This window comes from Erythrolamprus reginae, chromosome 3 (genome assembly GCF_031021105.1).
Source record: "Erythrolamprus reginae isolate rEryReg1 chromosome 3, rEryReg1.hap1, whole genome shotgun sequence".
NCBI classification, from domain to species: domain Eukaryota; kingdom Metazoa; phylum Chordata; class Lepidosauria; order Squamata; family Dipsadidae; genus Erythrolamprus; species Erythrolamprus reginae.
The window spans coordinates 226265859-226289142 of record NC_091952.1 but is presented as its reverse complement, the minus strand read 5'-3'; the positions used below and the strand labels follow the sequence as shown (position 1 = coordinate 226289142).

Genomic DNA, 23284 nt, shown 5'->3' with positions numbered 1-23284 from the left:
GGGCTACAAGAATGGTGGAAGGTCTTAAGCATAAAACGTATCAGGAAAGACTTAATGAACTCAATCTGTATAGTCTGGAGGACAGAAGGAAAAGGGGGGACATGATCGAAACATTTAAATATGTTAAAGGGTTAAATAAGGTTCAGGAGGGAAGTGTTTTTAATAGGAAAGTGAACACAAGAACAAGGGGACACAATCTAAGGTTAGTTGGGAGAAAGATCAAAAGCAACATGAGAAAATATTATTTTACTGAAAGAGTAGATCCTTGGAACAAACTTCCAGCAGACATGGTTGGTAAATCCACAGTAACTGAATTTAAACATGCCTGGGATAAACATATATCCATTGTAAGATAAAATACAGGAAATCGTATAAGGGCAGACTAGATGGACCATGAGGTCATTTTCTGCCGTCAGTCTTCTATGTTTCTATGTTTCTAAAAAAAAGAAAAGAGAGGTGAATTTGATTTACATAAGGAAAAATGGAATTCTGAATGTCTTCTTTTCTTCATACCAGTTTACATATGAACCCCCTACCGACAGCCTGAGGCTGACCGGTGAAACAGATCGCCTCATAGAGGTCACACCAAAAGACGGAGTCCTGATTGTCAAGGGGCCTCTGGACTGGGAATTCAAAACACAATATAAATTACAGGTAAACCAAAAATGATGTTAAGTGTTCTGTTATTTTTCCCCAAAAGATTGAGTGAAGGCTTCTAAAATGAAAACAATAATATTTCTAAAATGAAAACAATTATATTGTTATAATTATATAATTATATTTTATTTATTTTATTTATTTATTTATTTATTTTGTCCAATACACAATGAGGGTTTTAGTGGATATATATCTATATACACATAGTAAAATACATGATGAAGGTTATAGAGGAGATACTCATAGTAATATATATCTAAGAACTAATAGAAAAGAAAGCATAGGAATAAAACATATCAATGAAAGAATAGAAGAAGAGATATAGGAATAGAAGAAAGGTATAGGAGATATAGGAGAGCAATAGGACAGGGGACGGAAGGCACTCTAGTGCACTTGTACTCACCCCTTACTGACCTCTTAGGAATCTGGATAGGTCAACCGTAGATAATCTAAGGGTAAAGTGTTGGGGGTTTGGGGATGACACTACGGAGTCCGGTAATGAGTTCCACGCTTCGACAACTCGGTTACTGAAGTCATATTTTTTACAGTCAAGTTTGGAGGTTAATATTAAGCTTGAATCTGTTGTGTGCTCTTGTGTTGTTGTGGTTGAAGCTGAAGTAGTCGCTGACAGGCAGGATGTTGCAGCATATGATCTTGTGGGCAATACTTAGATCTTGTTTAAGGCGTCTTAGTTCTAAACTTTCTAGGCCCAGGATTGAAAGTCTAGTCTCATAGGGTATTCTATTTCGAGTGGAGGAGTGAAGGGCTCTTCTGGTGAAGTATCTTTGGACATTTTCAAGGGTGTTAATGTCTGAAATGCGATATGGGTTCCAAACAGATGAGCTGTATTCAAGGATGGGTCTGGCAAAAGTTTTGTAAGCTCTGTTAAGTAGTGTGAGATTGCCAGAGCAGAAGCTATGTAGGATTAGGTAGCTTCTGCTCTGGCAATCTCACACTACTTACCAGAGCTTACAAAACTTTTGCCAGACCCATCCTTTCTTTTATAACTTTCTTCTAGTCCAATGCTTATGTTTCTATGGCAGAATGAATGGATGGATTGATTATTCTGTTTTTAATTGGGTAGTACAGGGCGCAATGACCAATGTATTAAATAAAAAATAAAAATTGGTAAGAACAGAAAAATATAGCACAATATGCCACAATTGGAAAGAGAAATACAATTAAAAGTCACCATTTATGTATAACATTTTAACATCTCAGAACCTAAATTTATCAAAGATCATAAACCATATAAAAATGCATAGTAGTATTATCCCTTTCAGAACCATTGTATTCAATAGTAGGAGTGGATATTAGTGTAGGAAACTGAAAATTCTAAAAGCCTTTTTTTGGACTTTCAGGCAGAGAACAGAACAACAATATAGTAATTATATTGTAAAAGATAAAACTGCAAATGTTGGTCATCCTTGAGGTATTTGGGGTTGGAGTGCCTGCCCCCCCAATAAAATAGATATGTTAAATGTTATTATTGTTATTATAGAAAGAACTATGTGGGTTATCCGGAAAGTAAGGTTACAAGGTACGTAACTCTTGTGGGGAATGTTTGCAGGGGGGAGTTGGTATTACTATTACGGAGCGGGAAGCCAGTGGAAGCGAACGAGCAGTTCCAGTGGTCAGTATATCATTGACTGGCATTGTGGTGAAGGTTAGAGATGAGCATCCTCATTCCATTTCCCTCCAAGTGAGAAATATGCTACCTGAATGCTAAGTGTATGAACGCTGCTGCGTTGGGTGCCCAATATGCTGACTGAAGCGCACAAAATTGACAGAGTCAGTGTTGCCCAAGAATTTCTTGACCGTTTCGAGATTGAAGGTGAGGCTTTTCTCAACTCAAGCAATGTCGTTTGGCGGGACCCAGGAGAAGAGCCTTCTCTGTGGCGCCCCCGACCCTCTGGAACCAGCTCCCCTCAGATATCAGAGTTGCCCCCACCCTCCTTGCCTTTCGCAAGCTCCCTTCCCCCTAGGCTTACAGAATTTATACATGGTATGCTTGTATGTATGAGTGGTTCTTTAAATTGGGTTTTTAAAGATTGTTTTTAATATTAGATTTTTTTACATTGTCTTTTTATATTGTTGTTGGCCGCCCCGAGTCTTTGGAGAGGGGCGGCATACAAATCTAATAAATACAAATACAAATACAATAAAATGTTGTAAGCTGCCCTGAGTACAAGGAGAAGGGCGGCATAAAAATCGAATAAATAAATAAATAAATAAATAAATAAGTAGGTAGGTAGGTAGGTAGGTAGGTAGGCAGGCAGGCAGGCAGGCAGGCAGGCAGGCAGGCAGGCAGGCAGACAGACAGACAGACAGACAGACAAATAAATAAATAAACTGTATAGTGACAGGAGATGAAATTTGGGCTTATCGCCATACTCTGGAGAGCAAACGTCAATCAATGCAGTGGCGCCATACCCATTCTTCTTCAGCCCAAAAATTCAAATCTCAGCAATGGTCGAGAAAAATCTTGGGTAACCATCGCACACAAATCTTGGCCTCCCATTGCAGCAGCGTTCATGCCCTTAGCAATCAGATAGCGTATTACAGCGCGCACTTCGCCCTTGGAGGGAAACCGAACGTTATCTCTAACCTTCACCACAACTCCAATCAATGATCTACTGACCACTTGCACTGCTTGTTCTCTTCCGCTGGCTTCCCGCTACATGATAGTAATACCAAATTCCACCACGAACCTTCACTGTGAGAGCTACATGCCTTTTAACCTTACTTTCTGGATAACCCTCGTAAATATCACTTAATTTAGTGGTTTGCCATGGAAAGTAGCATATTCAGTAGCATATCCTGGAGGGCTTGGACCACATAGTGGTTTGGTTTGGGGTACTCTGTCTAATTTATTGCCAACAGACTTAATAATGATTGAAAGACAAATAACATCCATTAAAATTGCAAAAATAAAATAAATGGAATGCTCTCTAGCATCCCTCTAATTTCTGCAAAACTACAATTCCACTTTTAATCACTTCCCCTACCTACCATGACCTACTTCTCTCTTTCCCACAAGGGTCTCCTAAAAAAACCCCACCCTTACTCAAATCAGTTCTTTCTGTGGCTATTTCATTTCCTCATGAATCAGTATATCTCAGCTTCAGCAACTTTAAGCGTGCATGGACTTCAACTCTCCAGCCATGTGGGAGTTGAAGTCCACATAACTTAAACCACTTAAAGTGGTTGAAGATCAGAAACACTGGCGTAGAAAACAAAAGCTATTTATAACACTAGGGGAACGCTGCCAGTGTGCTCAATGGAGGCCCATTATTCATTTCACAAATTATGCTTTCTTAGCCTGTTGATTACCATAGTTTTAGCCTTGACAAGAGAGAAGCAGGCAAGACTAGGAATAAGCAGATGAGAAATTTGGAAATGAATTGTTTGTCTCCTGCGTTGTCCCCACCTGTTTCTTAAACCCACTTCAGAAATTTCAATCTGCATTACAATGGATTAATCATGGGACCATACTGGTGCTGTCCAAATCTACAGGCTCCACAAAAGCTGTTTGGCCATTCCACTTCTTCTTCCTCTTCCCATTTGTGCAGGGAATGTACGCTTGGCTTAACTAGTCTACTAGTGCTTTCCTAGGTCAACAACCTGCCATTTTGAACTGAAACTTGAAAATGTGGGCCTGTTGTGCATTTGCAATGGGCTGGGAATGGGAAAAGGAGAATGTTATCTGTTGTACTCAGGAAGCAAGGAGTGGTTTGTGTTGATGATGGGCCACATGTCATTGTTTTAAGGATTCGGTCATATCTGACCCTTGATGACTTTATAGGCAAGTGGTCTCCATGCTTCCCTGTCAAGCACAGCTTTTGTCAGTTGTTGAATGTTCATCTTTGTATCGGTTTTGATGTTATCAAGCCAACGTGTTCTTTGCTTGCCCCTTGTTCTTGCTTGTCTAATGCACATTAGAGGCATAGTTCCCTCTAAGCTGAGCAGTGAGCAATCGCTCACTTAAAAATCATCATCAACTCAGAGTTTTCCAAACCTGCCCAGAAGCCGAGAGGGAAATTTTATTATTATTTCTGTGCCGCCCAGTCCCGAAGGGACTGTCGCTCAGACACTATACTTTTCCGCCCACCCCAAAAAAAAATTAAAGAGAACACTGATTAGAGGTGGAGGTTATGACCTATAAAGTCCTACATGTCTTAGGACCAGATTACCTTCGAGATTGTCTTCTGCCTCATCCATCTCAGTGGCCGGATAGGTCCCACAGAGTTGGCCTTCTCCAGGTCTTGTCAGCCTAGTGTGACCAGATGTCCCACTTTCAGTAGGACAGTCACGCTTTTTCATTATTTGTCCCGCGTCTTGCGCCCTTTGAAAAATGTCCTGCTTTTTTTCCCCTCCCAACCAGCCTCCTTGGGAAGAGGCTTGGCCAGAGGTCTCTGTGCTTACTTCCAGCCAGCTGTGCAGAGTCTTTGCTCTCCCGTTTTCCCCGCTCCGCCTCCTCTCCTGCCTTCGCCTCCACCAGGGCACCATCAGGGCAGGGAAGCCGGGCGGCTCCTGTGCTGCAGACCTCCTGCCCTTCGGCCTCTGAGCCCGAAAGAGGAGTGGAAGCCCCGCCCTCTCTCTCCAGGTGAAGTGCTCCTGGGCCGGATCACCTACTGAGCTCCAGGGAAGGGGCTGGGTTTGTGGGGGGAAGGAGGGAGGGGAGAAGGGAGAGGAAGGAAGGGAGAGAAAGAAAGAGAGGGAGGAAAGGAGGGAAAGAGAGAGAAAAAAGAAAGAGGGAGAGAAAGAGAAAGAAATAAAGATAAAGAAAGAAAGAAAGAAAGAAAGAGTGAGAAAAAGAGAAAAAAGGAATGAATAGAGAAACAGAATGAAAGAAAGAAGGAAGAAAGGAAGGCAGGAAAGAAAGAAAGAAAGAAAGACAGATTTTGCTAATTTTTTGTCAAAACTTTTTTTAAGCCCCCCCCCCCCCCCGCCCGCTCAATGGTGTCCCTCTTTCCCAATCTTAAAATCTGGTCACTTTATGTCAGCCAGACAATGTTGACTGGTGGGGCCTAGGGGAAGAGCCTTCTCTGTGGCAGCCCTGGCCCTCCGGAACGAACTCCCTCCGGAGGTACATATCGCCCCCTCCCTCCTGGTCTTCCTTAAGCTCTGAAGACCCACCTCTGCCGGTGGGTATGGGGGCCGTGAGTGATGAGATTGTCTCTGGCCGGTATTATGAATGATTGAATTGGATGAATGTGTATGACTGTATATGGGATTTTTAACACTTAGAAATTTGTATAATTCTTTTAAAGTAATTTAGATTCTTATATATTATTGCACTTGTAATGTTGTACGCCGCCCTGAGTCGCCTTGAGAAGGGCGGCATAGAAATCTAATTAATAAATTAATAAATATGAAATGAAATTTCATTTTAATGTATACTGATTAGTGTACACTCAAAATGAAATTAAAGTTATTCTAAGTCTAAATCTAAACCTTTCATTAACCACTCCTAGCATCACCCTCTGTAATGAATTTGCAGGCATGGCATGGCTAAAATAAATCAGACCTAGTCAATATCTCTGATGAGCCAAATAAAATGTGTGGCTTTGATCCAAATAAACGATAATTGAGATAACTGTAGGTGAGAGTGCAGGTTAAAGCAACATAGCTTACTATTACGTGGACTTTCAAATTACCTTAAATCTAGCCTTAGTTTGTTAAGCAGGAGTTTATGTCTGGCTAGCACGAACAAGAGTTCAATTATTTCACACACTTTTATTCAAATCTGGACAAAGTAGAGTCCTTCTATAAAGCTGAAAAAACCCCAAACGATTTATTCAGCATGCCTTTATACGTTAGTTTAGTATCTCCGAGACCGCCTTCTGCCACACAAATCCCAGCGACCAGTTAGGTCCCACAGAGTTGGCCTTCTCCGGGTCCCGTCGACTAAACAATGTCGTTTGGCGGGACCCAGGGGAAGAGCCTTCTCTGTGGTGGCCCCGACCCTTTGGAACCAACTCCCCCCAGATATCAGAGTTGCCCCCACCCTCCTTGCCTTTCATAAGCTCCTTAAAACCCACCTCTGTCGTCAGGCATGCGGGAATTGAGATATTCCCTTCCCCCTAGGCTTCAAAAATTTATGCATGGTATGTCTGTATGTATGATTGGTTTGTTAAATTGGGGTTTTTTTACATTACTTTTAATATTAGATTTGTTCATATTGTCTTTTTACTGTTGTTAGCCACCCCAAGTCTACGGAGAGGGGCGGCATACAAATCTAATAAATAAATAAATAAATAAAAAATAAAATTGATTGAACAAGAACAAAATACAATTGGAACAAAAATAAATAAAAAGCAGAAGTTGCTACAATAGCAACAGCACTTAGACTTATATACCGCTTCACAGTGCTTTTTACCCCTCTCTAAGCGGTTTACAGAGTCACCATATTGCCCCCCCAATCCTCATTTTACTATCTCGGAAAGATGGAAGATTGAGTCAGCCTTGAGCCTGGTGAGATTTGAACTGCCAAATTGGCAGTTCAGCCAGCAGTCAGTAGAAGTAGCTTACAGTACTGCTCTCTAACAATTGCACCACCGTGGCTCAAAGACATTGCTTACTAAGCAGGTATTAAGTCTAGGTGCTATTGCTATTGTAGCAACTTCTGCTTTTTATTTATTTTTGTTCAAACTGTACTTGTTTAATCAAGTACATTTAGAAAGAAACATGCTATATTTAGCAACCTATTGTGCCCTATCTGGTGTTTTACCTTCCCTGAACTATGGGCATCTACATGTTATTACAACTCCTTTATTCTCTTTAATCCAGACATTTCAATGCTTGATTGTCTTAATCCCGATCAACAAGTTTTCAGAACAGTGATACAGTATTATGTTGTTTTGATTTGATTTCTTTCTTGTTATTCTCCAGTTTTCATCCAAAACATACTACTCATTATTACATCCTCAATTTTCTTAATGTACAGGCATTTTATAAAAACGTTGTATGAAAACTTTAGTACTAATTTCCTTGAGGTTATTTCTTATATACATTTTCCTGTCACAGGGAAACTTTTACAAATCAATGTTCTGGTTTGTGCTGATTTTATTCCAAAATACCCACGAACCTATATATTTATTCCATTTCTGCTTATGTAGAAACAGACTGTGTTTTGGAGGATAATAATAATAATAATAATAATAATAATAATAATAATAATAATAATAACAACAAGAACAAGAACAACAACAACAACAACAACAACAACAACAACAACAATTGGAAAGGACCTTGGAGGCCTTCTAGTTCAACCCCCTGCTTAGGCAGGAAATCCTACACTAGGATTGCACCTTGGTTGTGCAGTAGTTAGAGTGCTGTACTGCAAGCTGCTTCTGCTGACTGCAGTTCACCAGTTCAAATCTCACCAGGCTCAAGGTTGACTCTGCCATCCATCCTTCCAAGATGGGTAAAATGAGGACCCAGATTGTTGTGGGTGATATGCTTACTCTGTAAGCTGCTTAGAGAGGGCTGTAAAGCACTGTGAAGCAGTATATAAGTCTAATTGCTATAGTGATATTACACTGTTTTTGACAGGTGGTTATCCAACATCTTCTTTAAAACTTCTGGTATTGGAGTATTCACAACTTCTGGAGGCAAGCTGTTCCACTGATCACTCATATCTGCTCTTTCATAAATATATACCTGGCTACATATATAAACATCACTAGCTAATTATTCCCCAAACTGGCTAGGAAATTCTGGGAGTTGCAGTCCCAGAATTAAAATCTCCAAGCCTGAGGAACAATCATTGCCACATTATCTACAAGACATACTTCTATTGTAGCTTATATAGTAGCTGATTAATTCAGAAGAGTTCATTCTGGCCTTCTGAGATTCATTAGGTCTCAGCTTCTATTATTTTGAACCAAACTGCTTGGGAAAGATGGGAATTGTTGGCTGACACTTCATAAAGGCATATGGCTTCAATTCAAAGCCAATTCAATCAAGCCAATTCAAACAAGAAGGAGACAATGTATTGTGTTATAGAAAATGCTGTTTTAACACTGTTTTATTCCACCTCTCTCCCATTTTAGTTGGAAGGTCTAGATGAAAATGGCAGAAGGTCGCAAGGCCCTTATTCTATCATCATAAATGTTGTGGATGTCAATGACAATGTACCACAATTCAATAAATCAGCCTATACTGGTGAAGTTAGACAACAGTCCAGACCAGGTATTTTTTCCCCCCATCTTTATTTTGACTTATGTTTGACCTTCCGAGAAATTTTAAATATTAAACTGAATATAATATAAAAAGCAATGTTCTAATCCACCATGGGAGACTACGACAAACAGGCCAAGTTCCTGAAAAACCTACAAAGCTATTTTTGAAGACGCTAGTCCTTTCGATGATCCAAATTTAATATGCATCCTGGATGCTTCTTTATTGGGCACATCTTTAAAGAGAAAACATCAAGTAAAATTAAATTCCATTGTCTTTTCCTAAATTTACAAAACCATTTCAGGGATCTAGGTGAAACCCCAAAGATACCTTTGCAACTTTGACTGAAGAACAGAGTATAGTCGCACAAATCAAAACCATGTGAAAAAGATAACCCCCCTCCCTTTAAAATGCTAAAGTATTTAAATCCAATCCTGACCTGTCGGGTTTTCCTTGATGTTTCCAACTAATAAAAATTATGCTTAGGATGTTACGTATAAAGAGATTGGCATGTATGTTGAAACTCAGTGATTCTCCTTTGGTGCAGAGTGAGACTTTACAAGCTGTGTTTCTTTTCTTTCTTCTTTTTAAAAAAACCCCACCATACAGGAAAGCCTTTCATGTATGTTGCTGCTTTTGACCGTGATGATCCCAGTACCTTACATTCAAAGATCAGCTATGGTATCTTTCAACAATTTCCCCGCCCTGATAAATTGTATTTTCAGATTGACAATGTTACAGGAGCAATTTCTACAACTCGAGATGGTAAGTAACCTTTTCTGTAGTGATATATTTTACATTTTATTTTATTTTATTTTATTTTATTTTATTTTATTTTATTTATTTTATTTTATTTATTTTATTTTATTTTATTTTATTTTATTTTATTTTATTTTATTTTATTTTATTTTATTTTATTTTATTTTATTTTATTTTATTTTATTTATTTATTTATTTTATTTTATTTTATTTTATTTTATTTATTTTATTTTATTTTATTTTATTTTATTTTATTTTATTTTATTTTATTTTATTTTATTTTATTTTATTTTATTTTATTTTATTTTATTATGGTAATAATCAGCCGCCCCGAGTTTTCGGAGAGGGGCGGCATATAAATCCAATAAATGAAATGAAATAAATGAAATCAAGCTTTATGAGAATTAAATTATTGCGAAAGAAAGGGAGTTGTAATTGTTTCAGAACTTAGGAAAAAAAATGAGTGCATATTTTCAAGTTTTATTCTGTTACATTTTCAGGATACGAATCCTTGAACCCAGCAACACAAAATGAATTTATCCTGGTTGTGGCAGCAACAGATATGGAAGGACAACCCAAAGGTTTTACTACTAATATTGATGTGAAGGTCATTGTTTTGGAAAACTTTTGGAAATCACCGCCGGAAGTATTGCTCCAGGAAAACTCTACAAAGCCACATCCAATGAAGATCACTCAAGTAAGCCCCGAATTATTAGGCAGCTCCCCATCAAATATTAAAGACACAACCTTTGACTTCCATCATGTATGCTACAACTGGGCCATTCAGCAAAATCACTTCTCAACAGCATACAATTGAGCAATGCCACTGTAGCATGGAAATATGACCTTGGATGATTAGAACGATTACCCCAAGAAAAGTTATAGAGAGAAAGAATGCAAACCCATAATTGTAACAATTTTACATTGCAATCTAATTTAATTGGCAGCAGAGTCCCTAGAGCAGTGATGGCTAACCTTTTTTTCCTCAGGTGCCGAAAGAGTGTGGGCGCATGCTATCACGTCTGCGCGAGTGCCCACACCCATAATTCAATGCCTGGGGAGGGTGAAAACAGCTTATCCTGCCCCCTGGAGGCCTTCTGGAGGCCAGAAAACAGACTGTTTCCCAACTTCTGGTGGGCCCAGTAGGCTCTTGTTTTGCCCTCCTCAGGCTCAAAGGCTTCCCTGGAGCCAGGGGAGGGTAAAAATGCCTTCCCCCATCCCCCTAGGGGCTCTCTGAAAGCCAAAAATGCCCTTTCAAACCCTCTGTGTGAACCAAAAATCAGCTGGCTGGCACACACATGCACATCGGAGCTGAGCTGGGGCAACAGCTCATGTGATAGTAGATATGGTTCTGCATGCCACCTGTGGTACCCATGCCATAGGTTCGCCATCACTGCCCTAGAGGGAAAATAAATACTTCCTTATGCTTCACAATATGGCAAGTTGTCATAATAAGCTTGGCTAGTTTTGATAGAGAATAGAAATACCACTAGAGATATATCTGACAATGTCATATATAACAGAAACATGTTGATATCAAGTTGGGTGATATGTTGATTATTTGATGTCCAGAAACATTGGATTGGCTACTGTGACTAGTAGAAAAAGGAATACTGAAAGGTAATCTTTGGCCTAAATTATTATCTCCAGATAATAGCAATCTTTATTTGAATCTCTACAACCTAAAAAGCTAATGTGTCAGTCCATTGGATAAGAATATCAACATATTCATATCTGGTTATATTATTTCAGAATGAGTTGAGAGCTTCAACCAGGTGAATTTGTAGAGGTACAAATATAGTTTTAGCAGCAAAATAGAAGCAGTTTCCAATTTTTAATTTCTAGACGATTGTGTTTTCTGCTATTCTTCCATCTAGGTAATAGCCAGTGCTTATTTAACATAGGCCTTTGTCATGATTATCATATACGTTCTTGAGCAATAATCTCTGCATTAGACTCATTGTCAGGTGCAAGAAATCAGGAGCCAGGACAGAATTCAAAAGCATTAAAAGTTTATTTCATTAAGAATCTGATCTACTATGTCACACAAATTTTGTTCCCAGCTTTTAAATGTTATATTCCAATTGCTTATGTCTAAAACAAATTAAAAATTGCTGACATTCATCATAAACTTCGCTTTTATGACCACGGCAACGAAAATTATGCATTTTTACTATAGAAACAGACAATTTTGCATCTTCTCATTTATACAGTCAGACTAAGAACACTATATGCATTACAAATTTACACAGATTACCAAAAACTGTTCAGAAGTGTGCGGTTTTCCAAGATATATGACTATACTCAAATCAGTTTCATGAATCAATCCCCAAATATAGTCGCTCATCATGTTTTGGTTATATTGTCCTTGGTGACGGCGTTCAAAGTTCATAATGTCCTGGTGAAAGCACTCGCCTTGCTCCTCTGAATAAGCTCCCATGTTCTTCTTTGAACTTATCAAGATGAGCATCAAGGATATGGATTTTGAGTGACATCCTGCAGCCCATTGCAGCATAGTTCTTTATCAGAGTCTAAACCAGATGTACATAGTTTTCATCTTCCTCTGATCTGAGACTTGGACGCTTTCATCTAATAAGTTCCATTGCTTGAGCCTTGATGTCAGAAGCTCAGCGTTGGACTTGGTGTGACCAATGTCTCTGATCAGATCGTTGAGGTCTGTTTGGTTAGGGTAGTATGGCTTCCGCTCCTCATCTGCATATGAAGATAAATCGTGATCTTCAACGTCTTCCACAGTGTCTGACCTGCTGCTTTCTTTTGAAGGTGGTGTAACTCTGTCTGGAGGTGTTGGTACAGGAAGTTCAGGGCAGTGTGGTACTGGGGCAATAGATGAAGGAATGTCAGGATATGTTACAGGCGGTGCATTTTTGCCAGTGCGATGTTTGGAAGGGTCCACCATGCAGAAGTAGCAATTTGTTGAGTGATAGAAACATAGAAACATAGAAGACTGACGGCAGAAAAAGACCTCATGGTCCATCTAGTCTGCCCTTATACTATTTCCTGTATTTTATCTTACAATGGATATATGTTTATCCCAGGCATGTTTAAATTCAGTTACTGTGGATTTACCAACCACGTCTGCTGGAAGTTTGTTCCAAGGATCTACTACTCTTTCAGTAAAATAATATTTTCTCATGTTGCCTTTGATCATTCCCCCAACTAACTTCAGATTGTGTCCCCTTGTTCTTGTGTTCACTTTCCTATTAAAAACACTTCCCTCCTGAACCTTATTTAACCCTTTAACATATTTAAATGTTTTGATCATGTCCCCCCTTTTCCTTCTGTCCTCCAGACTATACAGATTGAGTTCATTAAGTCTTTCCTGATACGTTTTATGCTTAAGACCTTCCCCCATTCTTGTAGCCCGTCTTTGGACCCGTTCAATTTTGTCAATATCTTTTTGTAGGTGAGGTCTCCAGAACTGAACACAGTATTCCAAATGTGGTCTCACCAGTGCTCTATATAAGGGGATCACAATCTCCCTCTTCCTGCTTGTTATACCTCTAGCTATGCAGCCAAGCATCCTACTTGCTTTTCCTACCGCTCGGCCACACTGCTCACCCATTTTGAGACTGTCAGAAATCACTACCCTTAAATCCTTCTCTTCTGAAGTTTTTGCTACCACAGAACTGCCAATGCAATATCCAGATTGAGGATTCCTTTTCCCCAAGTGCATTATTTTACATTTGGAAACATTAAACTGCAGTTTCCATTGCTTTGACCATTTATCTAGTAAAGCTAAATCATTTACCATATTACATATTACTTCAAGAGTTTTCTTGCAGTGCTCACATGTGAAATGAGGAGCCCATGGTTTGTCTTGGTCACCAACAGGCATGCTGAAGTATGCTTTGTAGGCCTCACACATCTTAGCAGATGCTTCCACAGAGTACTTTTTCGCTCTTGTCTTTATAAACTGGCCACATACGTTGCTGTGTACTGTAAGGAAAAAGGATGTCTCTCCAAACTTGATAAAAATGGTCTATTCCATGCAGTATTGAAGTACAAGAGTGTACTGAGGATTCAGCAGAGCAAGATTGATCACCCGATACCAGAGTCACACACAATATAAACATTTACATTCCTAAACTCCTCTTCTAATGGGTGTGGGGTGAAGTGTGAATACTATCGTTATCAGAATCTGAATAGATATTGAATTCACACTTGTCTGTCTAGGTCAATTCCGCTTTGTCTGGGATGGCCATTGCCCACTTACTATGCAATCAATTAGATCCTGTCTCTCCATCTCTCAGGAAGGGCTATAGATGCCCTATATAACTGTAGTTATACAGCTACCTACAATTCTGTACAGTCCCAGAAAGTTCTAGATAATTCTAGACAGTTCTAGAAACTTCTTGATAGTTCTCAGAATTCCAGAAGCTTCTTAAGTATCTTGAAATATTGCGAATATCCTTAAAAATAGATCAATTTCAAAATATCATTGTGCTGACCACAAAAGCAAAGTTTACAGGGAATAATAACTTTTTTTCTATTCATTTAAGGTACAAACAATCAGGAAAACACACTTAAGAACTGGGAACAATTTTTTTTTTGAAAATTGTTACATGGTATTATCAAAGTAATTGGCACTAGATAAGAGTCAATGGACTTCAAGGGCCTGAAAGTAGGTCTTTTATCGAGGCATAATGACTCCAAACTGATGACACACTTGATCCTGCCTCAGGATTAACCTGGTCAGCTCTTATACCCATCCAGAATATCAACATGTACAAAACTATGATTTTCCCAGAACTCTTCAATAGGCAAGAAGTTACAAAAAACAACAGAGGATGATAATTATGCAAAAGCGCAAAAAATGTAGGCCAAATACAAGATTGTCAAGATCCTATTTGAGATTCCAGGGCCAGACTATTTATGGGACCGCTTCCGACCTTATATCTCATTGCAGCCAGTAAGGGTCCACAGAGTCGGCCTTGTCCAGGTTCCGTCCGCCAATCAATTTGGTTGGTGGGACCTCTGGAAAGAGCCTTCTCTATGGCCAAACCTATGGAAACAACTGCCCCCAGAGATTTACACTATCTCCTCCCTACTGGTCTTCCGGAAAGCTGTTAAGACCTGGCTTTTCCGGCAGGCCTGGAATTATATTGCCTGTAGTGTATGCATGGTTCTCTTAAGATATTGTTTTATTATATTATTGATTTTATCCTGTTTGGGTTTTTTTTTTTACTATTTGTCTATTTTTCTATTGTTGTATTTGTCTTACTTTTTAGCCGCTCTGAGTCCATTTTAGAATGAGTGGCATATAAATACAATAAATAAATAAATTTCTTCCAAACCTTTTGAGAATTTTATAGATCTGCCATGTCTTTCTCAAATAAGTGATTGCTAGTCTTTGGTTAATGATGGCAATTGGGATTGGAATTATTATTATTATTAATTAAATTTATTTGCCACCCATCACATTTTGAAGCAACTCTGGACAGTTTATGTTCTAAAGGAGTTGGCATTGCTAAGTAGCATGTTGGAAAAGCCCTGTTGTTTCTTTTTACATTGTAATATTAGGTACAATGGAACGATCCATATGCAAAGTATGAAATTCAACCCAAAGAAAAATATCCTACTGGACTCCCATTTACAGTTGATCAGAATGGAACAGTTTATGTAACTAAACCACTAGACAGAGAAGAGAAAGACTATGTAAGTACATGAAAGTAGATAGTGGGTATGCTTTAAAATATGGGGAAGCTAAACTACAGTGCCTTTCAGGTGGTTTTGTACTTGCATTTCATTATCAGCATTGCATTCTAGGTTAGTTTTTTGTTTAATTAACTATTGTTTACTCACTTATCAATGTTTCAAATAAATCATGCTGCTCTTGAATGGGTTTTATATGAGACGGGGCAAAAATCTGATAATGTAGTTTGCACTGCATTAGTAATTCCTTAAGCCTGTATTCATTATTCCTGCAGTTTTTAATTATATAATTTTATATCTCCTGTTGCAGTATTCATTCTATATCTTTGCAAAAGATGCGGAGGGAGACATGTTGGCCTACCCAGTCATTGTTTCGGTCCGTGTTACAGACATTAATGACAACCCCCCTGTGTGTGACAATGTTTTAACTAGATTTGAAGTTCAAGAAAATGAGGATGTGGGTAAGAAATATTGCATTTCATACGCTGTATGGGTAAAAATAATTTAATGCAAACCTTCTTTGGAAGTTAAATGAGTATAAAATGTACCGGTAATATCATATCAATTCTTATGAGTTTGAATAGCGTAAGAAGTTCTCATAGAAGGGAATATGCAGAGGTGGGCTACTAAGGTTGAACGGTGACGTGTGCTTGACCCTGTGGCTCTGAGTGCTAGCAGAGTCCTGCACAATTCTGCTACTGCACCTGGACAGGTAGCGAAATCATGCACGGGCATCCCAAGTTATGTTTGTCTTTGTATAAGTAATTTATTTTATTTTCCAATATACTTGTTTGCTCTTAGTTTAACTACAGTTTTCTCTCCGACCAACAGGGAATTTAATAGGAAAAATCCTTGCCTCAGACAATGATGAGAAGGGATCTCTTAATGCTCGCCTGCGGTTCAGACTTTTGGACCAGAACCCCAAATTCCCACAAGACCATCTCTTCCTCATTGAACTGGAAACTGGGTCAGTCCACTTATTCAAATCGGAATTAAACAGACAAGTGGCCAAAACTTACTATTTGAAGGTGAATGTGACAGATTCAGGTCAGTGTCTCATACATTTACGTGTATTCTCCAAATACGATGTTAAAGCAACATGGATCACAAGGTAGTCTACACCTCGATTTCATTGAGGGCTGCATCAGAGTTGGGTTTAACCGTAGGGGCCAGAGTGGGTGAGGCCACTTCAACATCACTCGGAGGCGCCTGTGGAGGCTGGAGTGCTCTGCCAAAGAAAATGGGCTCCTGAGCTCTGTTTTCAGTTGCGACAGCCTCCTGCAACTCTCTCCCAGTGAAAATGGAGCTTGGGAGGGCCACATGTGAGACCTCCTGAGCTCCATTTTCACTGGCAGAGGCTCCACAGGCCAGTTCTCTGCCATTTCCAGCGTGGCCTCACAGGCCAGATCTAAGCACCGGATCTGGCCCCTGGGCTTTGAGTTTGATACCTCTGATCTACACGTTCTCATCTATACTTCTTTCATTGTTTACATCCATCCCTTTTCACTCCTTCTCTCCATTTTCCCTTTCATCAAGAGCTATATATGTAAAAGCGAAACTATAAATCTTTCATCTGTTCCTTTTAAAAAGAAGGTGTTCATAAGATATGGTCGAAAAGGGCAATATTCTGTCTACATGGTACTGTGACTGAAGCTCTACCTGCACTCCAGGTCCCTGAGCTCCCTATTGTAGCCTTGAAATACAGTAACTTTTGAACATGCTAGTGGATTTTATTGCAAGATTGGTGAAAATTGGCATTGCAGTTTCTTTCCATGTTGGAATAGGAGACGTGAATATTTGGACATAAGCTCTAAAAATCAAGGAATAACATTAAAATCCTTTATTCCCTTTGACCTACTACTACTAGTAGTACTAGTACAGGTATCCTTTACTCAAGTGACCATTTAAATGGCAATGAAACACAAGCCTAAATTGTCATGTAATGACGTATGGAGCATGGATTTGCATAGCTGCTGCTGATTGGCTAATCTAGCAGGTGGGAGAAATAAACTGCTGTCAATGGCTAGCATGCTTCAGGAAAGCCCTTAAAAGTGGCTTTCCTGCAGCCTGCCTGCAGTCTGCGTTAGCTAATAGACAATAAAGGTGCAGAACTGTTCCTACATCTCGCCTCTTCGTTCTCACATTAATATAACATAAATGACTGGATTCAAAGTTCTGTTGGCTGCCCCTCCCTCCCCTCATGGTCACATAATCACATTTTGGGTACTCGGCCACCAGAAGCTTCTTACATCCCCATGATGACTATTTAGGGTTCCCCCCTCCCCCAAACCAGCAATTACTTCTGATAATTTGATAAAAAAGAAAAAAAGGGAAAAAAAGAGCCCACTGAAGAGGAATGGGTTTGTTTAACAATCATACCATTCATTTTACAACCACCACCAAAAAGCCATAAAATTGTGTTAGTCACGTTATGACCTACTTAATGACTGGCACCACGTATGTTGTGGTTAGCTCTGCCCAGCTCCTGCCCCAAGGACTGTGGATGTGGGGGAGACATCCACATGCTGCAGGCCTGTTTTGCCCCCTCAGTGGAATCTGATGATGAAGGCTCCTCTGACCAAGAAGACATGAGTGACACGTGTGGCAGACAGCTCAGAAGGAGATCAATTATCTAGCTCCTCCTTGGATTCAGAACAAGAGTTAATGATACAGCCACGCATGCGGAGAGCGATGCATAGGCAACAACAACTGAGAGATTATTATCAAAGAAAATGAGGCCACCTGTGGTTGGGTGGGGCTGTGGTAATTAGTGAGGCAGCTATAAATAGCAGCCTGTGGGTTTGGCCATTGAGGAGGATTATCTGATCGTTGTGTTTCGTGCCTGCTTTGCTGCGTTTGACCTTTTGTGTGCTGATTTCCCCCCGCTTTGAAACTAAACCAGAGCAAAGTGTGTTTCACTTTGTAAAAGAAGGACTGTGAATTGCCTCACAGCTGCAAGCTAAGTATCTCAGAACTGATAAGGGACTTGTACCAATTACCAGTTTGTTTGGAGATGAGTGCTCTTTGCTATACCAAAAGAGGGCTTAGGTTAAGTGAATTTTCATTATAAAGAACATTGTTTTGAATTTTCAAACGTGTGTGTGTCTGAAATTTGTACCTGTGAATTTTCGGGAGGAGTCTACCAGAGAGCCCGACAGAACAACGTACGACTAAATTCCAGGCTCTATATTAGCTGTAAATTGAGGACTACTGCCTATATTCTTATTTGTTAGATGTATTTCTTGTTTTTCCTACAAGAACTCAAGGCAATGCACATGGTCACTCGCTTCTCAGATTCCCCACATACATCCCATATTGGCAATTTTTTGGTAGGGTGAATGAGTGATTGGTTCAAAGTTCATTTTTGAGCTTTCAGAGCTGGGATGAATTTGAGCCTGACTCCCCCTATTCTATACCTGTGAAGGGCTATTAATTGCTGTCGGATGTTTTATGTGTCTAAAAGGTTTGAGAATCTGTTGTGTGCAAAGCAGCTCACATTTTATTTCATTATATCCCTTTCCTTGTAGTTTTCTCAACTATATGTGACGTGCAAATTCAAGTGATTGACATCAATGATAAGATCCCAATATTTAAAAATTTTGATGTGAGTATCTAGTTAACTGCTTTTGCCTTCACAAGATGTTGGAAAAATATCAAACTTTTGACTTGATGGTATCCTCCTCTGAGATATTTGCTTGGCATGTACACATGATTGCATATCTGTGGCTAGTTAGGTAAGTCTTTCCCAAATAAATTCCCACCCAATATTTTAGGACAACAATTCCCAGAACTTCCAGAAACAGACACGTTCCCTTGGCTGAAATGGCATCACCATCTAGCATGTGAAAATTATCTTCCCAACTAGCACACATAATTTTTTGATTACTGCAGGCACTCATCTTTTTTCCTTCCTGTCAATTATTTTTTTATTTTGAAAAATATCTTTATAACAGCAGTTCCAAAACCCTGTTTTGCTGACCACTACTGGTCCAAAGCTCAGCGTGGGACATGTAAGTGGCGTGTGAAAGTGCAAAAGTCCATTTGTGCAAGCAAGGCCCTGTGCAAAAAAACTATTACCTCTCGACCACTATTGCTGCCACCGGTCCATTGAGGCTGAAAGTTTGGGGACTTTTTCCTTATAACTTTCATTTGATTGGTTGAGCATTCAACCTATAAATCTGTATTGGTTGTCAATTGGTGATTGGTGGGATTGGTTGGCTGTCAATTGGTGATTGGTGGGATTTGTACAGCCCAGATATAGTTGTGCAAAGCTGTTGGTGAACAGCTGGAGTTTGAGAAAGGGGCTTTGCTGTGGATGTCTGTGTGAGAAATATAGAAACACAGAAACATAGAAGACTGACTCTGCCCTTATACTATTTCCTGTATTTTATCTTACAATGGATATATGTTTATCCCAGGCATGTTTAAATTCAGTTACTGTGGATTTACCAACCACATCTGCTGGAAGTTTGTTCCAAGGATCTACTACTCTTTCAGTGAAACAATATTTTCTCATGTTGCTTTTGATCTTTCCCCCAACTAACTTCAGATTGTGTCCCCTTGTTCTTGTGTTCACTTTCCTATTAAAAACACTTCCCTCCTGAACCTTATTTAACCCTTTAACATATTTAAATGTTTCGATCATGTCCCCCCTTTTCCTTCTGTCCTCCAGACTATACAGGTTGAGTTCTTTAAGTCTTTCCTGATACGTTTTATGCTTAAGACCTTCCACCATTCTTGTAGCCCGTCTTTGGACCCGTTCAATTTTGTCAATATCTTTTTGTAGGTGAGGTCTCCAGAACTGAACACAGTATTCCAAATGTGGTCTCACCAGCACTCTATATAAGGGGATCACAATCTCCCTCTTCCTGCTTGTTATACCTCTAGCTATGCAGCCAAGCATCCTACTTGCTTTTCCTACCGCCCGACCACACTGCTCACCCATTTTGAGACTGTCAGAAATCACTACCCCTAAATCCTTCTCTTCTGAAGTTTTTGCTAACACAGAACTGCCAATGCAATACTCAGATTGAGGATTCCTTTTCCCCAAGTGCATTATTTTACATTTGGAAACATTAAACTGCAGTTTAATTATGGTTATGTGAGGAAAAGGAGGAGCCAATTGGATAGGAAAGGAAATTTCCCACCACATTACAAAGCAGAAAAGACAGTCCTTTTATTATATTTTTGATTTATTTTGTTATATTGGAAATAGATAGTCTGTCATAAGGCTTTGCACAATTAAAACATAATAAAGGTAGTTAAAAATAAAAGTAGTTACAAAAATAAAGGAAAGGTAGTTGTAGGTAGCTGTAGGAGCCACAAATCCAGTCTCCTTAGCATCTAAATGTGAACCATAGAAAAGATACTGAATCCTGAGATTAAATGGAAGAGGTTCCCACAACACATTTGCTGAATCAACTGGAGCCAAACAAGTAAACTCTAATCCAAAGTCACCTAAAGTCTTCTCCGTGTGTCATGAGTTGTCCGGATGGAAGATCTTGAGCATGAATAAGAGGAAAAACAACATTTCCAGAATGGAGAACTTTAAAAAATCAGGTTGAGGAGATGTTTAGTGGAGCATTGTCACACCAGGGCAATGAAGCTGTCTGTAGATAGTCTTAGAATGTTGTGCCACAGCAAATTATGATTTCAAGCTTCATGAAGCTATCTTCAAAATAGCTAGTTCTTTCTTTAGAAATGTTATGTCTTCTTTTCTGTTCTATTGTTTTGTATTTATTGTGTTTTGCTCTTCATTCTAGTACGGCACTGTGGTTATTGCAGAAGACCGGAAGATAGGATATTTTGTATCTGAAATTCAAGCTACAGATGCTGATGAACCACTCACTGGAAGTTCTCAGATTATTTACACCATCACAAAGGGTGACCCAAATAATACTTTTAAAATAGTGACTGATCAAGAAACAAATATAGGAATAATTATAACTAACAAGGTGAATGAATGCCATTTCATTTATTGTTATATTATATATATTTAATTAACATTTTCTCAAGGCAAGACAGATGAATGACTAAGAATAGTGCTATATTGATTAGTGAATAGCAATAGGATGTCTGTTTGATGTCTACATATTTAAGAAAATAGGAGAAAAATGTCTTTATAGGATTGCAGTTTTGCAAGAGATTAAAATCTTATGAGAGTCTATTTTCCTTTGAGATTTTGTGAATTTTAAGGCCAAAATGCTAAATGACATAATGAATGGTTTCACAATGAAGAATAGTTAAAAACAATACACTTAGAGATCTCCCCAATAAATCAGTTTCTTCTTCCTAGTTCCTCCAACTACAGTGCTGAAAAAAAATAAAGGGAACACTTAAACAACACAATATAACTCCAATTAAATCAAACTTCTGTGAAATCAAACTGTCCACTTAGGAAGCAACACCAAATGACAATCAGTTTCACATGATGTTGTGCACATTCAACTTTGTACAGAACAAAGTATTCAATGAGAATATTTCATTCATTCTGATCTAGGATGTGTTATTTGAAGGTTCCCTATATTTTTTTTTGATTAGTATATTTTGAAGGCAATCATGTGATAAACACAAACATCTTTACTTATGGTACAGATAAAACATAATCTTATTTATTTGTTTGTTTGTTTATTGGATTTATATGCCTCCCCTCTCTGAGGACTTGGGATGGCTTACAACATATAAAAACAATACAGCATCATAATCCAATTAATATTTAAAAAACAGTTAATCTAAAACCCCAATAATACTGAAATCAGTCATTACCATTCGCGCAACAAACACACGCTACATTCGTTTGGCCAGGGAGCTAAGATCTAATGGCTTGAAGCCTGGCGGCATAAATGAGTCTTTAGACTCTTGCAGAAGGTGAGGAAGGTAAGGGTGGTGCGGATCTCTAGGTGGAGCCCCCACAGAGAAGGCTCTTCCCCTACGCCCCGCCAGGCGACATTGTCTAGTTGACGGGACCTGGAGAAGGCCGACTCTGTGGGACCTCACCGGTTGCTGGGACTCATGTATATCATCTTTTTGTCTTAGAATACTGAGAAAACATGGAGATGCCACGTGGCCCCTTGAGGGGACTAAAGAGAAAACTCAAAAACTCAGTCAATCAAAGCTTCATATGGAGAAAATGCCTCTTGTGCACCTCAATATCCTGCACTTCCCATAAGTAGGCAGATAGCCAAAGATCTGATCCCAGTTGCATAAAATATAATTACCTTTAGTTTTTCTAAAAACTTGTCCTCTTTTCTGGCAAAGTATAATCAGACAGAATGGTTGCCAGTAAAAACAAACAAGCAAGCAAGCAAGCAAATAAATAGATGTTTGGCATGTTAGCATTTAAAAAAAAAATTGAGATGTACAGTATTTGATCTGTTTTGTTCTAAATAAGCAATAATCATTCAGGGTATAAATCTCAACCAACAAAGTAGACAAAGTAGTACCGTAGTAGTAGTAGTCCTACACATTGGCAGAAAGAACCAGAACACCAAATACAAGCTGAGTAAATAAGACCTTACAGACAACCCTCACTCTGTAAAAGACATGGGAATATTCATATCAAATGACCTAAGTGCCAAAGCCCACTGCAACAACATCACCAAAAAGGCTTCAAGAGTTGTTTACCTAATCCTATGTAGCTTCTCCTCCAGCAATCTCACACTACTAGCCAGAGCATACAAAACTTTCACCAGACCAATCCTTGAATATAGCTCATCTGTCTGGAACCCACACCATATTTCATACATAAACACTCTAGAAAATGTCCAGAGGTACTTTACCAGAAGAGCCCTCCACTCTTCCACTAGCAACAGAATGCCCTATGCAACTAGACTTACTACCCTAGGTTTAGAAAGCTTATAACTATGTTGCCTTAAACACGATCTAAGCATAGCCCATAAAATCATCTGCTGCAACGTCCTTCTTGTCAGCTTCAACCACAATAACACACCAGCACACAACAGATACAAATTTGATGTAAACCGCTCCAAACTCGACTGCAGGAAATACGACT

The 23284-nt window shown here is 39.0% G+C and overlaps 1 protein-coding gene across 1 annotated transcript in view; it reads left to right on the top strand.

The window, feature by feature from the left end:
* The window catches only part of CDH17 (cadherin 17), a 73708-nt gene that overhangs the window by 30433 nt on the left and 19991 nt on the right, over window positions 1–23284 (top strand). Inside the window, exons 4-12 of the mRNA XM_070748069.1 lie at window positions 517–654; window positions 8715–8853; window positions 9451–9606; window positions 10101–10297; window positions 15142–15276; window positions 15584–15734; window positions 16105–16320; window positions 18801–18877; window positions 21036–21227. Of these exons, the coding sequence (XP_070604170.1) occupies window positions 517–654; window positions 8715–8853; window positions 9451–9606; window positions 10101–10297; window positions 15142–15276; window positions 15584–15734; window positions 16105–16320; window positions 18801–18877; window positions 21036–21227 (1401 nt within the window). The remainder of the gene's footprint in view (window positions 1–516; window positions 655–8714; window positions 8854–9450; window positions 9607–10100; window positions 10298–15141; window positions 15277–15583; window positions 15735–16104; window positions 16321–18800; window positions 18878–21035; window positions 21228–23284) is intronic.